At 41.5% G+C, this 16,791-nt stretch overlaps 1 protein-coding gene across 3 annotated transcripts in view; it reads left to right on the top strand.

The window, feature by feature from the left end:
* ift88 (intraflagellar transport 88 homolog) overlaps nt 1-15,211 on the top strand; it is a 146,840-nt gene extending 131,629 nt beyond the window's left edge. For all 3 annotated transcript variants that reach the window (XM_034186160.1, XM_034186159.1, XM_034186158.1), the window contains 2 exons: nt 6,446-6,553; nt 14,616-15,211. In XM_034186160.1, the coding sequence (XP_034042051.1) occupies nt 6,446-6,553; nt 14,616-14,737 (230 nt within the window). In that variant the 3' untranslated portion in view covers nt 14,738-15,211. The remainder of the gene's footprint in view (nt 1-6,445; nt 6,554-14,615) is intronic.
* The last annotated feature ends 1,580 nt before the right edge of the window (nt 15,212-16,791 follow it).

The following is a 16,791-nucleotide window of genomic DNA, read 5'->3' as shown; positions in this document are numbered from 1 at the left end:
GCACAATTTCTTTCCCCTACATTTTAAGTGAATGAAAGGTTTGCATGTGTTTTAATATGTGGTGGTATTGGTTTAAGCACTGTTTGAGGTGTGAAGATTTGGGAGTGACCACACATCAGTGGATGGGATACATCTTCCTTTGGTCTGGTCGCCTTCAGTGGTCAGTGTCCTAACGGACTGACAGTTGTGTTGGCAGTGACATCAGATTGACATCCCTTATTATGAACCAGTCTGAAGCGCTCGCTGAGTGTTTTGTCTGTTTTCTCAGTTTACGCTCTGATCATGGTGGGTGTTGTCTCAGTGAGGGCGAGCACTTACTCGCAGCTGCCAGGGTTATTGTGGCTGATTGTCCAGTCACCTGTGAACCACCAAATATTTGTGAGTTTGCAAAGGTCATGAAACAACTGAGGGCAGGGAAAGTCCCAGGGGTCTGCAGCATGGGCCGTCCTGAAAATGTATGACATCCCCAGGAGTTTGCTGGACATCATCACCAGCTTATACACAGGTAATGTGAGTGCTTTCTGGAGTGGGGACAGACTTTTTCCCAGTGAATACTGGTGTTCATCAGGAATGTGGTCTGGCTCCAACCAAGCTTTCATGCTTGCACGCTTTGGGTGTGGTCTAGCGTTGTGGAAACACATGGCTTAAGTGCTTTTGTTGGCGAGGAAAGGTTTACTGACCTCAACTTCGCCGATAATGCTGTGATCTTTGTAGAATGAAGAGACATTCTCAGCAGTGACCTTCATGTCTCCAGGTCCTCAGTGTTTGAGATCAAGAGATACTTGGTAAGAGCTTATGGAGACATGAGGTCTTTGGGTTGAGATGTTGAGAGATGTTGTAATGTATGGTTGTGACACTTTGGCTAACCAGAAACCGAAGACGACAAGATACAGTATCTTTGGTACGCTGTCCCCTTGGAGAATTCTTGGGTATCACTGGAATAACTTCATGTAAGACAGACAATTATTTCTGATTTAAGTGTCGTTTGTACTTTGAGGGAATGTTGGCCATAATATATTGGCCATTTGGAACATTTCTCTGGAGAAGTCCAAGGGGGGGACTATATTTCACCTCGCTGTGGCAGAGGATGGTTATATTCAAGAGGTGATGATGCACCAGTTGTCTGCCCAGGTGGTTGTCATCTGGGACTCAAAGTGGTTCATCGATGGGGTGGATGTGATGACCCGTGGCACCAGCACATGCTCCTAGATCTGGCATGAAACCACTCACATTACCTTTCACAAGCTGCAATATTACTTTGGCAGAATTTGTTCCATTTCTCCCGACTGATGTGATGTGAATCAATCAAGTTTTGGGCCCACCGTGCTGGGACCCCTGTTTTTGTTTGTTTCCTGTTACAATACCCAGTTGCAAATAGCTTTAGTTGTCTGGCCGACATCTGGAGATGTTGCTTGAGATGTCGCTTGAGAATTGTCAGATAATTGTCCTTTTTTTTTCTGAATCCCCCCACACACACACGCGCACACACACACACGATGCATTTCTTTGGATTTAGTGCATCACCCTTGTTATCCTGTACCTTAGAAGAAGAACAATGAAATGGGTTGTGTGCCTCCGTCACACGCCTTTTCACTGCAATCAGTCAGTACTACCAGGTCAGAATGTGGTGATATACACAACTCACAACACAAGATGATACACTATATTGAATTCATAAAATGAGATATTTTTTTATTTAATATTATTTTTAAGAAAACTTCAGTGATGGAAATACATGACTGGGGAAAATAGCCTTTATTTGACTGAAAGACATAAAATACCAAACACTGCAGATTAATTTTGAAATGTTTTCAAGAAGCATCTTGTAATGAATGAGATGCTGCTGAGATGCTTCTCCTTTCTGACTATGAATTTTCATATGCAGTAGAAGACAGCAAGCATGGAGCATATACGCTCCATGGCCACTTCATTAGGTACACAGGACCAAACCACAGGACGTGTGTACTTGCAAAAGTATAGTTCAAAGACACTATTAAAAGCCCAAAATGATGATACAAGGACTTTTAACTTATGTTTGCTCCTACATAGCATATGAACACACACACACAGGGAAAAAAAAACATGCAATGTGTCGTTGCATCAAGCATAAAATCTCTGCCAAATCAACATGCAGATCCATCTCAATCTGCTGTGATGACTCCAAGTGGAAAAGAGAGAAGCAGAAAGATCTTACTCAGGACATCAGTTGAAATGAACAATATTTCAAGTAGATTAACATGGCAGACAGTGGAGAAATCATATTCCTCACTTAGAACTGCTTAACTCACTTTCCTGCTCTGACTGCCCCACTGGAAGCTGATTCATCAGATGCTCAGTTTTATTTCAAACACAATGGAGATGCACTAAGTTACCACAAAGTTTGAAAAGGACCAGGTTTTTCCACAGTTAATGCTTTCAATGGAAGCAAGGAATGGTTACTCTCCTGCTGGTTGATAAATGTGATTTAAAAAAAGTACTTTTACGTTGTTCAACTAAACCCCCCTTTGCTTTGTGTTCTTTCTAATGGCACATCAGAGATGGACGTTAAAGCAGGTGAGAGGATTCAGGTTATACTATGCCAAGAAAATTTGTTTAAATCAGTATTCATGACCTGTAGCACAAATCGTTTTTGTGTGTAGCATGTTAGGATAGAAGCGGATGTCATTTTTCTCTTCCCACCCCGACTTTCTCTGCTCTGTTGCTCAGTGTCTCAGTCTGACACTAAACAGCTCAGGCCACTGTTGGACTCCACCAGAGGTATGTGACATTATTTCTCAAACATAAAATTAAACCAGAGCTTCAGAACCTGAATATGATTCAATAATTTCTTCTATATCCCTACACAGAATAGGTGCATAAATATCTTTAAAAATAAAAAGCACATCAAAGCAAAGTGCTCAAAGTGTGAATACGAGCAGCCATTTTTCAAATGGGGATGTGCAAATTCTGAATATTGGCCCTTCCTGTTTCAATTTCACAATACAACATTGAACCAAAAAGCATTCTTATATTCTTATCTCTATCTTGGGTATCTTTTGTTGCAGTAACTCTGGTGTTAAAGTCGGGTCCATAAGTAAGTGGACAGTGCTGCAGTATTTGTATTTGTGCCTCTGTTCACCACCACAATAGATTTGAAATTAAATAATTTAGATGTGATTGTAGGGTACATTGTTGGCTTTAATTCAAGAGGTTTAACAAAAATTCATATACGTATATACATAAATCATCTACAGCAATTTTTGATGCCTCCATCGTGCCTCCATTTTCAGAGCCAATTAGTAAATTTAGCAATATAAGGAATATTTTAATGCAAGTCGTCACTTTTGCGGGTAGTTTTCTTTAGACAAGTCAGCAGGTGAATATTAACATTTCCAATACACTGAAAATGTCTTGGACTTAATATACATCAGTCATTAATATGAACAGTATAGTACTCCATAAATCTATTTAGAATATGGAGTTTTCAAGATGGAAACAAGTGAGGAAAGCCACCAAAACACCCAGACAATTCTGATGGAATCATCAACTTCTGTGGTTGTTATTGTTGAAACCGTATAGTGCAACTTTTGTTGCCATACCAGTCACAGTTTCACAATGGAGTGGAGCAGAGAATAATTTTATTGCAACAAAATATGAAATCTAGGCTCTTGCCTCCCATGTGCCTTCTGGCAATCTGTAGCTGAAATGTTATGTCTTAGTTTGAAGAAACCTTTTCTCCTGAGCACTGTTTTATGAAGCTGTACATCTCAGTCAAACATTGTTCTCAGAGACATACAGAAAAGGAATATGTTATGGTTAGGTTTGGGTGAGGGTGATCTCACTTCTGAACAACACAAACGCATTGAAGGGAAAAATAATGTTGACAGTCAACTTTTGTGCCGTGTGGCTGTGACTGCCACACCTGAAATCAACAATATTAATAGATAAATGAGGTGGCTGATGCCAGTCATTTACATTGCAGCTTGTGAATGGTACATAAATTACCATTTTCCTACAGTTATATTTGTGTGTGTATGTGTGTGTGAAGACAAATGACATTTTAATGATTTTAACAAATGTAAGCTTTGTGACATTGTATGCTTTGTTTTACGTTAAATTACATATGGCGTTATTTTTCTTTTTGACTTGTTCTGAAAAATGTGTGCACACCTTGTCTCACAAATGTGCGAGGTGTGCACCTTATCACCCGCAGTTGTCATGGGAGAAGGCATACACTTGATTTCTTTCTGTACATATACGGCAGGTAAAATAAGTATTGAACACCTGTTTGTGTGGTCATCTCAATAATGCAGTTTGTTTTTGATGTGCCTTTGGTTTTCGGTTTCCTGTTTCTTCACCTTTGTAAAATTCTTGTAACTTTTAGAATGGCCTAAGCAGTGGGTCAGCCCTCTGAGTCTGGTCTGCTTGAGGTTTCTTCCTCAACATCAGAGAGAGTTTTTCCTGTCGCACTGTCGCCTCTGTGCTTGCTCTAGGGGTTGGTAAGGTTAGGCCTTAATTGTGTGAAGCGCCTTGAGGCAGCTTTGTTGTGATTTGGCGCTATATAAATGAAATAAATTGAATTGAAATTCACCAAAAACCAGCTGTGACAAGGTGTTCCTCACAATATTTCTGACAGAGGAGTGAAAAGAATTATTTTCAGTTTTCAATTTAATCAGCTTATAAAGCGCCAAATCACAACAAAAGCCGTCTCAAGGTGCCTCACACAGAACAATTCAGCATAAAAATTAAAATAAATACATGAAAATAAAAAAAAATTGAAATACATAATTAAAAACAGAAGTAAAAGAATAAAACAGATAAAAATAAAAACTGTTCATAAGAAAGAGAATAAAAATAGGTTTTAAGTCTTGACTTAAAAATGTCCACGGACTCCGACTGCCTCACGGTCGCAGGAAGACTGACTTCTTCTTCACCCTGGGAACACAGAGAAGTCTTGCATCCTGCGACCGCAAAGACCGGGCCGGTACGTAGGGTTCCACCAGATCGGCCAGATAAGACGGCGAATTATCAGAAGAGTTGTCCAAGAGCCAAGGACCACTTCATGGGAGAAAAAAGAAAACAATAAGTAATGCACTCAACCCCCATGGCCTGTATGCACGCTCACCATGCAAGACTCCACTGCCGAAGAAAAAGCATGTTGAACCTCATTTAAAGTTTGCTGCACAACTTTTAGACAAGCCTGTGAAATACTTGGAGAATATAGCCTGGTCAGATGAGACCAAAATTGAACTCTTTGGATGCCATAATACACACCATGTTTGGAGGACAAATGGCACTGCACACCACCCCAAAACACCATACCAACAGTGAAGTTTTGAGGTGGGAACAGCATGGTGTGAGGCTGTTTTTCAGCATACAGTACTGGCAAACATCATATAATTGAAGAAAGGATGAATGGAGCAATTCAGTGAGACACTCTCAATAAAAATCTGTTGCCATCTACCAGGATGATGAAGATGAAATGAGGGTGAGCATTTCAGCAAGACAGAGATCACAAAACAGTCAAGGAAACTCTCAATTGGTTTCAGAGAATAAAAATAAAGCTGGTAGAATGGACCAGCCAACCTGACTTGAATCCAATAGAAAATCTTTGGAAACAACTCAAGATCAGAGTTCGTAGAAGAGGTCTACAGAACCTTCAAGATTTGAACACTATTTGTGTGTTAGAATGGGCCAAGTAGGCATCTTGAAGCTGACATTACCAACAAGGTTTTTGTATAAAGTATTAAATTTACCAACAAGGTTTTTGTATAAAGTATTAAATAAATTTCAGTAAGTGTGTTAAATACTTTTTTCCCCTCTGTCATTCCATTTTATTACACATAACTTAATTTCTTTACATATTTGTTGTGGTTTCTTTGCATGTATGGATTACTTGGGTTGTTACTGACATCTCGTGAAAATATCACGTTAATAGCACCTTTAGAAATATATTTGCTGAGAAAAATTGTGACGTGTTCAATACTTATTTTACCTGCTGTACTTTGCACAATGCCACCAGTATTTCAAAGCTTCCTAGCTGCCCCGATGCAAAATAAATTATGAACACTTATTTACATTTTGACAAAATGACTTTTGTGTCAGTGGGAATAATGACATTGGCTGTTGTAAAAACTGTCCTTAATTTACAGTCGAGTAAAAAAATTACATAAATGCACAAAATACCAGTATAGGTATCCAGGAATACAAAATATGCTCACTGTCAACATTTCTGAGATCTTTTGTACACGAGGTCATGATATCGTGCCCACATTGTCCGCACTCCACCTGCTCTGCCTTTGTCAGTGCAGGTAAAGACATGATATGGAGCCACTTTAGTATCCTGTTAAAGTTGTCAACACAAATTGGGGCTGATGTGTGTTTCAACATCTGAGAGGAATTGACTGTAACTATGAAACAGCGTTTTAATGCAGTCTACTCCTGGGTGGCTGTGTTTGTGTTGTAGACAGAGGCCACAGCACCACCAGCAGTAAGGGAGAGCGGCTAAACGCTAGGAAATGGTCACTTCCTGATGCTGGTGAGCCATATGACTCCAGCGTCCAAACACCACTTGGTGAGGAAACTGTACTTTCACTCTCTGCACCTCTGTATGCAGCTCTACTGTGATTTGTGTTTATCTTTTGTGTTCTTGATAATCAGACTTGTTATTTTTTGATCAAAATTTAAATCAAAACAGGGTGGCAACATTCAGTGTTAGAAAACAAGGAATTTTTCCCCTTTAAATTTTCTTTCTTTTGGTTTATTGGTGAGTACAGGAAAAAGTCTTCTCTGGCTTCCTTTGTTCTTCACATTGACACACCAATAAGCATGAGGACAAATGAGGTCAATGAAATGGTCACAGTTTCTTGTCCGAGACACTGGTACCATGGTGACACAGAAGCAGTTTGATCAGTGACTGATCAAATCAATTTTATTTATATAGCGCCATATCACAACAAACAGTTGCCCCAAGGCACTTTATATTGTAAGGCAAAGCCATACAATAATTACGGAAAAACCCCAACGGTCAAAACGACCCCCTGTGAGCAAGCACTTGGCGACAGTGGGAAGGAAAAACTCCCTTTTAACAGGAAGAAACCTCCAGCAGAACCAGGCTCAGGGAGGGGCAGTCTTCTGCTGGGACTGGTTGGGGCTGAGGGAGAGAATCAGGAAAAAGACATGCTGTGGAGGGGAGCAGAGATCAATCACTAATGATTAAATGCAGACAATCATTTAATCAGTCCAAACTGATCAAAGGTGGACATGCTTGTGACTGTTCTTCAGGAAACACATAAGAAACATGTTCTGTGTTTATTTTACTGTTTGGGGGGGAAACGGAAATGCAAAAATAAAAACTGGCTCAAAAAAAACGGGTAATACTGGTCACCCACAGAATCAACAAGTAAATAAGGTCACAATTCTTGAGAAAAGGTGGACGAAAGAGCTTTATCACCGAACAGCCTGCGAAGCAAGAACACAAAAGGAACGAAAGAGGAACTAAACAAAACCGAACCTAACGATCTCAACGCTTTAAATGAAACGCGCCTGGAACCACAGCTGGAGCAGTGTGTGTCTGCATCTCTCAGTTTCAGGACTCGGCGCTGGGACGGAGCTCATAGCGCAGAGTCCTGGAGAAACTGCAAACAGAAGCTGAGGAGATCTGTGCGCATGTCGGTGGACCACCTGCTCTGGTTCCTCATCCAGAACAACCCTCACGGTCTGACGACACGCTGTGTGCTCCGTCTTGGTCCAAATTAAAAAAAAAACCTCCGGTGTGCCGTGGTCACTGCTGTATAACTGTATTATGTTCTAAGCCATATATATTGATTTATAACAGAAAACTGTCAAAAGGGGGAATAAATATAAGTGTAAAGATGATTGAATATATCAGAGCAGTAAACTGATGAGTGCATGTGAACACCACACATTGACTCCCCATGTGCAGTTATTTGCACCAGCTGCAACTGATCCACAATGTGAATTCTGCCTTCCAGAACAGCTTTTTATATAATCATCTGAATCATCTACCTGTTGCCACATGTACAGAAGAGCTGGATTGTCATTCCTACACTCATATTGTTATAGTTAATAAAAAATAATAAGCGCATGTAGCAGCTGCTGCTGCCGCTAATGCTGCATTCAAGTATCGTCAGAAATTACACAACTTTTTTGTTGTTTCAAATTCAGCAGTTGCTTGTGGCAAAATTGTATCCACACAAAAGATTAATTCTGGCCTATATAAAGTGCCTGAGCCCAGTGAAGCTGACCCCCCACCCAGATAAAAAAAAATCCAAGCAAACAGGCTGTGTTTGCCCTGTAATTTCTGATGGTACATGAACACAGCAGCAGCCTCAGTGCTCACAAACTGGCTTTTGCACTGTGTGAAAACATTCAGCTGGTCGAACGAAGTCAAACTAAACAATAACATTACAAAAACTAAACAAACGATTAAAAAATGTCAAGAACAGCAGCAAAACGAAACATGGACGAATTGAGGTTTTTGTTGCCCTTCATTCAAATTTTTCAACAGTTTAAAAATCCTGATGAAGCCCCAACTGCAGGAACGAAGCTGCACGAAGGTTAAACGATGCCAGCGAAAGTCAACGAAAGTCCAGATTTCTTGTTTCGTTAGGGCTTTGTTACCCTTCGTTAAGTGCCATGTGACTGGGCCATAAAGATTCTTTACACATCATGTCTGAATGTACATTTGTACATAATATACAGAAAATGTGCATAGCGAGCACTTTTCAAAAACATTAATACTTGTGCTGCATTCCCATGTTGACTGTGGAAAACAGTTATACCAGTCACTGTGTGTGTGTGTGTGTGTGTGTGTGTGTGTGTGTGTGTGTGTGTGTGTGTGTGTGTGTGTGTGTGTGTGTGTGTGTATATACATATATACATTTATTTATTTATTATGCCTCGGTCCCACCAAATAATAAACCATGAATAATGAGCCACGCATGGGTGTGTCAGCGATTATTTGAAGAATGATCCACGTTTTAAGCCATCATGTATCCGTTACTAAGGTGCCTCTCTGTACCTCACATGTCCAGGTATCAGCCTCTAGTGGGCCATGGCAGACCTGTCATTTGAGCCCCGTCCAGCCTCAAGTGGTTCGTGTCGCCGCATATGATCCACGTCAAGCCACATATGATCCATGTAGCGCCATTGTACATGACGTTGGTGCATGTTTAGGCATGGGTTTGGTCCAAACCTCCAAAAACAAGAAAAGACACCACAGTGAGGTGGCCACTTTAATTATATACACCTGCAACTGTGTGGATCAATCAGTCGCCTCTGTGCTTCTTCTCAGCTTTATTACTCTGCGGCTTATAGTCATTTTGACACCATGATCCAACTTTTAACTTTGTGTTCGTCCATTAATGTCTGCAGAATCGCTCTTTTGCACTCTCGTATTCTGCGTAAATGCTCGTCTTGAGTGTGAGTGATTGCCTCAGCGCACACAGAGTGTGCATCATCTGATCATTATAACAACATGTCAGATCTATCATAAAAATATATTTACAGCTGCTTGTAAAGAAGGAATGAAAATGCAACTGTTTTACCAAGCTATTACCATATAAACATTATAGATATTAGGCTGTTCCAAATATGTTCTCCACCTCAACGCACGAGAGAGAGAGAGAGAGAGAGGAACAAAAGGGTCCAGCTGAAACAGTCCTCTGTGATTCCAGAAGTGATTAGAGGTGTTTTCAACTGCCAGACTGTGACAGAAAATGATTAATCCCCTAGAAAAGAATTATTTTATATACAGCGTCCAGCACACAAAGCAGGTGGAAGTGTAGTGCGCAAGAGGGTGGAGCCAAAATAGTCTGTCCAAAATAGCCTGTCCTGTCCTTGTAGTCACCAGGTGCTCGGATAATGGGCTTTTAACAGCCTCATTCTCACACAAACATGCCTCTAAAATCCTTGTTTGTCCTCATAGTACCTCGTACACAAATTGCCCCACGCTGTTGTTGCTAAATTTTGAACTTCTTGAAATTAGCGCCACGCTCAGAGCTTCATTAGCCGAATATTCTGCCTCTAAGAGCCTCTCAGAACCACTATTCTCCCACAGTTGTTGAATAACTGGAATCATATTAAAAAAACATGCTACATGGCTCATTATTCGTCCTTCTTTATTCGGTGGGACCAGGGCTTTAAACTATGAGAGATGGGCCCGATCTGATCCAATTTCGGTATCGGGTTCTAATACCAACATAATTCAGTGATATTTCCAATACAACCTGCAGTGTTTTCCAAACCAGGAGCCACGTCTGTGTGTGCGTGTGTGTTTTCTGCTGAAACATCTCCACAAGTGCTGCTGGCTGCTCTACCAGCTGGCTGTGGGGGTTAGATTCCTGAATGGAGGCGTGTCTCAATGACACGTGAAGTAATGAGATATGTCTCTGTTCGGGAGGTCCCTTCCTCAGTTTGCAGTCAGCTAGCAGGTGAGTATTGAGGAATACTGACTGCTGCTGGCCAACTTTTCATCACACCGCAAAGTAAGACAGCAACATACAATGTTTGCAAAGCTGTTGTATCAAGAGGCCGAAGCTCTATCGTGACCTACAGTACAGTGAACTTAATCAAACATTTCAAAAAGCACCACATTAAAGAGCACAAGGATTTTTTTAGCCAGGGGCAGAAAGACGAAAATAGCCGGGAGGAAGGGTGTGATGATTTACCTAGACCAGGGGTCACCAACCCTGTTCCTGGAGAGCACTTGCCCTGCATGTTTTCTTACTCTCCCTGTTCCAGTCTCATGCAATTAGATTAGATTAGATTAGATATGCTTTATTGATCTCACAGTAGAGAAATTACATTTACACTCCAGTTACCTCAGACAGCAATTAGTCCACAATTATTACTTGTTTACCGTAATAATGGCACACATCAGAATTAAAGGCAACACATACACATTTGACATTGTTTATGTGCACTAAGTTTGAAGAAGTCCGTTATCCGAATTGAGTCAAGTGGGTGAAGGCCACGCAGCAACCCTGAGATGCGCCGCCATCAGCTTGGGGGGAGGGGGGGGATTGATGGGGGTTGCAGCTAAAACTGCACCGCCCCCGCCGAAGGGGGAAGGAGTGACGTTAGCAGGCGCCGGAAAGGGTGGGTGTTGATGGGGGAAGGAGGGGGCGGGGGGAGGTAATGGAGCATGCTTCAGTCCTGTGAAAAGCAGTTTATTGTCTTTGTGAGATGAGATAAGAAACAGCCAATGTTCCAGGCCGAAACAAATCCTTCTGGAGGAAAAACAGTTGAGCAATTTGACCTTCAGGCTTGATAAGCCTGTAATGTTATGGTTACAGCAGTGAAAAACATTTTTTAACAGTTCCACTTGCGCAGCCAGATCCCAATTATAAATTACGTATATTCCCAATTATGAATTAAGAATATTCACCGGCCTCTGACATCTTCAGCTTCAACTGCAAGGCACGCATCTGCTCCTCGATGTCACCCAATTTGCATCTGAGTTCAAGAGTCATCGTAGTCTGAGAATGCACTGCTTTGCCATCCTCGTTAATCATGACGGACAAGCAGGGGGCCGTCGTTCTTGATGCTGCCGTCTTGCAGATTTTCTGGTAGATAGTGCATGTAAACACAAGAGATCAGATTATTACAGTTATCTGATTATTATGGTCATTTAAATGTGCTCCACTACGTGGAGCTCATCTCCCGTGATCTGGCTGTGGAAAAAAAGGGTGCACTTTTTTTTTATGAGTACGTGTACCATTTTGAGGAAGGAGTGCATTTCCAAATTTCCAAAATGCCACAAGAAACCACCAAAAAAAATAAAAGTACTTAGCCTTTTGTTAATAATTACCAGCCTTGAATTATGCCCTGCCTCATTTAGGTGCTGGGTCTGAGCATGGTTTAATTTTGGGCTTGTAATCAAGGAAATGTGGTACCTACTTTCCTCAAATTGACAAGTGTCAGTGCTCAACTTCATTTCATACAGTGGGGTAAAAAAATATTTAGTCAGTCCCTGATTGTGCAAGTTCTCCTACTTAGAAAGATGAAAGAGGTCTGTAATTTTCATCATAGGTACACTTCAACTATGAGAGACAAAATGAGGAAAAAAAAATTCCAGGAAATCACATTGTAGGATTTTTAAAGAATTTATTTGTAAAATCATGGTGGAAAATAAGTATTTGGTCAATAACAAGCAAGATTTCTGGCTCTCACAGACCTGTAACTTCTTCTTTAAGAAGCTCTTTTGTACTCCACCTGTTACCTGTATTAATGGCATCTGTTGGAACTCGTTATTTGTATAAAAGGCACCTATCCACAGCATCAAAGAGTCAGACTCCAAACTCAACCACAGCCAAGACCAAAGAGTTGTCAAAGGACACCACAAAGAAAATTGTAGATGTGCACGAGGCTGGGAAGAGTGAGTCTACAATAGCAAAGCAGGTTGGTGTGAATAAATTAACTGTGGGACCAATTGTAAGAAAATGGAAGACATACAAGACCATTGATAATCTCCCTCGATCTGGGGCTCCACGCAAGATGTCATCCCGTGGGGTCAAAATGATCATGAGAACTGTGAACAAAAATCCCAGAACTGCATGGAGGGACCTGATGAATGACCTGCAGAGAGCTGGGTCCAAAGTAACAAAAGCTACACACTACGCAGAGAGGGACTCAAATCCTGCAGTGCCAGGCGTGTCCCCCTGCTTAAGCCAGTATGTGTCCAGGCCCATCTGAAGTTTGCCAGAGAGCATATGGATGATCCAGAAGAGGATTGGGAGAATATCATGTGGTCAGATGAAACCAAAATAGAACTTTTTGGTAAAAGCTCAACTAGTCATGTTTGGAGGAAGATGAATGCTGAGTGTTATGGAAGAATGAATGTGGCTATGTATCATGAGATTTTAAGCCAAAACCTCGTTCCATCAGTGAGAGCATTGAAGATGCAACGTGGTTGGGTCTTCCAGCATGACAATGATCCCAAACACACCACTTGGGCAATGAAGGAGTGGCTCTGTAAAAAGCATTTCAAGGTCCTGGAGTGGCCAAGCCAGTCTCCAGACCTCAACCCCATAGAAAATTTGTGGAGGGAGTTGAAAGTCCATGTTGCCCAGCGACAGCCCCAAAACATCACTGCTCTAGAGGAGATCTGCATGGAGGAATGGGCCAAAATACCAGCTACAGTGTGTGCAAACCCGGTGAAGACTTACAGGAAACGTTTGACCTCTGTCATTACCAACAAAGACTATGTTACAAAGTGTTGAGTTGAACTTTTGTTATTGACCAAATACTTATTTTCCAAAATAATTTACAAATAAATTCTTTAAAAATCCTACAGTGTGATTTCCTGGAATTTTTTTTTTTTCTCATTTTGTCTCTCATAGTTGAAGTGTACCTATGATGAAAATTACAGATGTCTCTCATCTTTCTAAGTAGGAGAACTTGCACAATCAGGGACTGACTAAATACTTTTTTACCCCACTGTACCTCTGTTGCGGCTGGGTACATCCAGACTGCTCAAGGCAAGTTCTACAGGAACATCAGGGTTGATGAGATCCATCCAGAAATGCTGAAGGCTCTGGGTGTGGAGGGACTGTCTTGGATGAGATTTCTTTTCAGCATTACGTGGAGTTCTGGGACAGTGCCAAAGCAGTGACAAACTGGGGTGGTGGTCCCCATATGTAAAAAAAAAAAAAAAAGAAAGGGGAGGACCAGAGACTTACAGGAGCATCACACTAATCAGCCTCCCTGGTAAAGTCTACTCCAGGGTGCTGGAAAGAAGGGTTCGGCCGATAGTCGAATGTCTTGCCCCAAGTGAAGGAGTTCAAGTACCTCGGGGTCTTGTTTACAAGTGAGGGAAGAATGGAGTGCGAGATTGGCCGGAGAATCGTGGCAGCAGGGGCGATATTGCATTCGCTCTGCCGTACTGCTGTCACAAAAAGGGAGCTGAGTCAAAAGCTGAAGCTCTCGATCTACTGGTGAGTCTTCATTCTTATTCTCACCTATGGTCTTGATGGTTGGGTCATGAATAAAAGAACTAGATCACGGGTACAAGCAGCCAAAATGGGCTTCCTCAGAAAGGTGGCTGGTATCTCCCTTTGGGTGAGAAGCTCAGTCATTGATGAGGAGCTCAGAGTAGATCTACTGCTCCTTTGTGCTGAAAGGAGCCATCTGAGGTGGTTCATGCATCTGGTATGGATGCACCCTGAGTTCTTCCCTAGGGAGGTGTTCAAGGCACATCCCTCTGGGAGGAGACCCTGGAGAAGACCCAGGACTAGGTGGAGAGATTATATCTCCACACTGGCCTGGGAACACCTCGGTATCTCCCAGTCAGAGGTGCTTTATGTGGCCTGGAAAAGGAAAGTTTTGGGTCCACTGCTCGAGCTGTTGCCTCACAGCCTGAGCCCTAATAAGCAGTTGAAATTTGTATTTACACACATTCATATGAATTTTTGCCTGCTATTTAATCAATTGGGCGTAATTTCCTCATTTTTGGAATTGCAACGCAGTTTGGGCCCAAAAATCTGTAGTGGGAACCTGACTTTAGAGAAGTGAGAGAACACTGTGTGATACGTCAACATCATTATTACTTTATTTTGTGAGCTTGCTGACAAATCTCAAGTCAAGACTAAAAGATCTCTCCTCCTTGTGCACAGATGCTTTTTATGTAGACCCACTTGGGCCCCAGATGGAGAGACCAAAGACAGGGGCTGCAAAACGTACAGATGTTGACGACTTTGCTGATGAAGAGCTGGAAGACAACATGCTACCAGAGTAAATGAATGTTACAGCGGGCCAGGGCACTGTTGGCCCCTTTTGTTATTTATTTTTTGTAATTAAAATGTTTTGTATACACACATGGTGCACAGTGGGTCATGTAGTTTCTACTCATCCCTGGATGTTTGTTTAGTTGTGATTCACCTTTTGGTTGTTTAGTTTGTCATATGTGTCTCGACCGTCTCCCCTGTTCACACACCTGCCACTCATTTGGTAGTTCTTTTGGGTATTTAAGCCACACCTTTTTCTTGTTTAGTTTGTCAGTTTCTTTGTGTTGGTTCCACCTGTGAGTAGTTCCTGATTACCTTGACATTTCTGTGTTTAGTTCTTGTGTTTTGATAATTTCCTTGGTACCTTTCTGTTGGATATTGTTTTGTGTTTGGTTTGGACTTTGTTTTCCCATGTTGCACTCTCATTACTTATTTGATTTGTATTTCATCTGCTGAAGCATTAAATCACCTTATTTTGCTACTTACCTCCCGCTTCGTTGCTGCCTGCATATTGGGTTCGTTCTGACATGTTTGTTACAATGTCAAGTTTTAAACTTTCTCTGTGTAATTCTAAAATAGTTTAAATTCTTAACTCTCCAAATCCAATTTTACAAGCTTATTGATGACATGAAAATGCTGTCAGTTATGGAATGATTCAAAAAAAGAAATCAGATAAACATTCCACATCATCATTATATCAGGAAGCCCATTTCTTCCACAAGGAAAAAGGCCTGTTAACAACAACAAAAAAGCTATAATCAATATTTTGTGCATCTCAATCATAATTGAGATTAACCATCAGTTTGGAAGCACAGTTCTTCTGTCAGAGGGAAAAAGACAATTGTGAATTGAACTAAACACGTACACACACACACACACACACAAAAGCCAAATAAATTATAAGAAAAAATTTTTTAAATCCAGGCGGGACGGTGGCTTAGTGGCTCACACTGCTGCCTTACAGCAGAAGGTTGTGGGATCATTTCCTGCCTGTTCTTTTCTGTTTGGAGTTTCTGGGTTCCGTCCGGGTGTTCCTGGTGTTTCAGGAGTTCTTCCTTCCACCTCCGAAGAGATACAGGTTAGGTGGACTGGGAGTTTTAAATATCTTGTAGGTGAGTGTGAATGAGTTTGTCTGTCTCCAGGTGGCCCTGCGATGGTCTCCTGTCTAGGGTGTAGCGTGTCTCTCATCCTATGAATGCTGGGATAGGCTCCAGCCCCACATGACGCCTGACTGAAGTAACCGGGCATAGAATATGAATGAATGCCAAAATCCCATTGACCTAAGGTGCTAAGGCAAAATTCAGACTCTAAGTTCTAATTAAAAGTCATATGTTGACCTCAGTTATGATGTAGTATGTTAAAATGGTGTAATTGCGAGATGAAAAGAAACTCAAAATTCCACTTTGTAATCACAGTGAAATGTGGGAGACTTTTTCTACCATACAGCCTTAAAACATCTATAATAATTGTAAAAACTAACGCTGACTACTTTGCGGATTTCGCCTATTGCGGGTTATTTTTAGAACGTAACTCCCACGATAAATGAGGGACCACTGTATATGCTGCATGTCAGCTCCGTCACCAGTTTCTTTTCCGTTGACAGCATGTCCAGTGCATTCAGCCTGTCCTGGTTCATGGTGTTTGTGAGAAAAGTTTTGATTCTTTTAAAGGTGAGAAGCACCTCTCAGCTTCTGCAGTGGTCATCGGTGTGGTGATGAAGATCTTTCGTAGAGTAACAGCCTCTGAAATGGCCTGTCCAATATTATTTTCCATGAACAATAGGAAAAAGTTGAGTGAACTGTCTTCAGCTGCTTTCCTGAGCATCGGGTAGGCCTTCAAGGTGCTGCTGAGGGCATCTTCAAGCAATGTGGTGTGGTACTGTGAACCCGTCTCCCTGCAGCAAAGTGGCACTGATGAGATGGAGAATTGTTCCCTTGTGTGTCCTAATATGGTGTTGCATACCTACCGAGAAGAATGAAAAAAGCAGCTTTTAGTACCAAAACAACCAAAGTTTAACTTGCTCCTATAAAATAAAGCTTTACTTTGTCATTTTCACCATTTTAAA

The sequence above is a fragment of the Thalassophryne amazonica genome, chromosome 14 (assembly GCF_902500255.1).
Source record: "Thalassophryne amazonica chromosome 14, fThaAma1.1, whole genome shotgun sequence".
NCBI classification, from domain to species: Eukaryota; Metazoa; Chordata; class Actinopteri; order Batrachoidiformes; family Batrachoididae; genus Thalassophryne; species Thalassophryne amazonica.
This window is presented reverse-complemented; position numbering and strand designations above follow the sequence as displayed.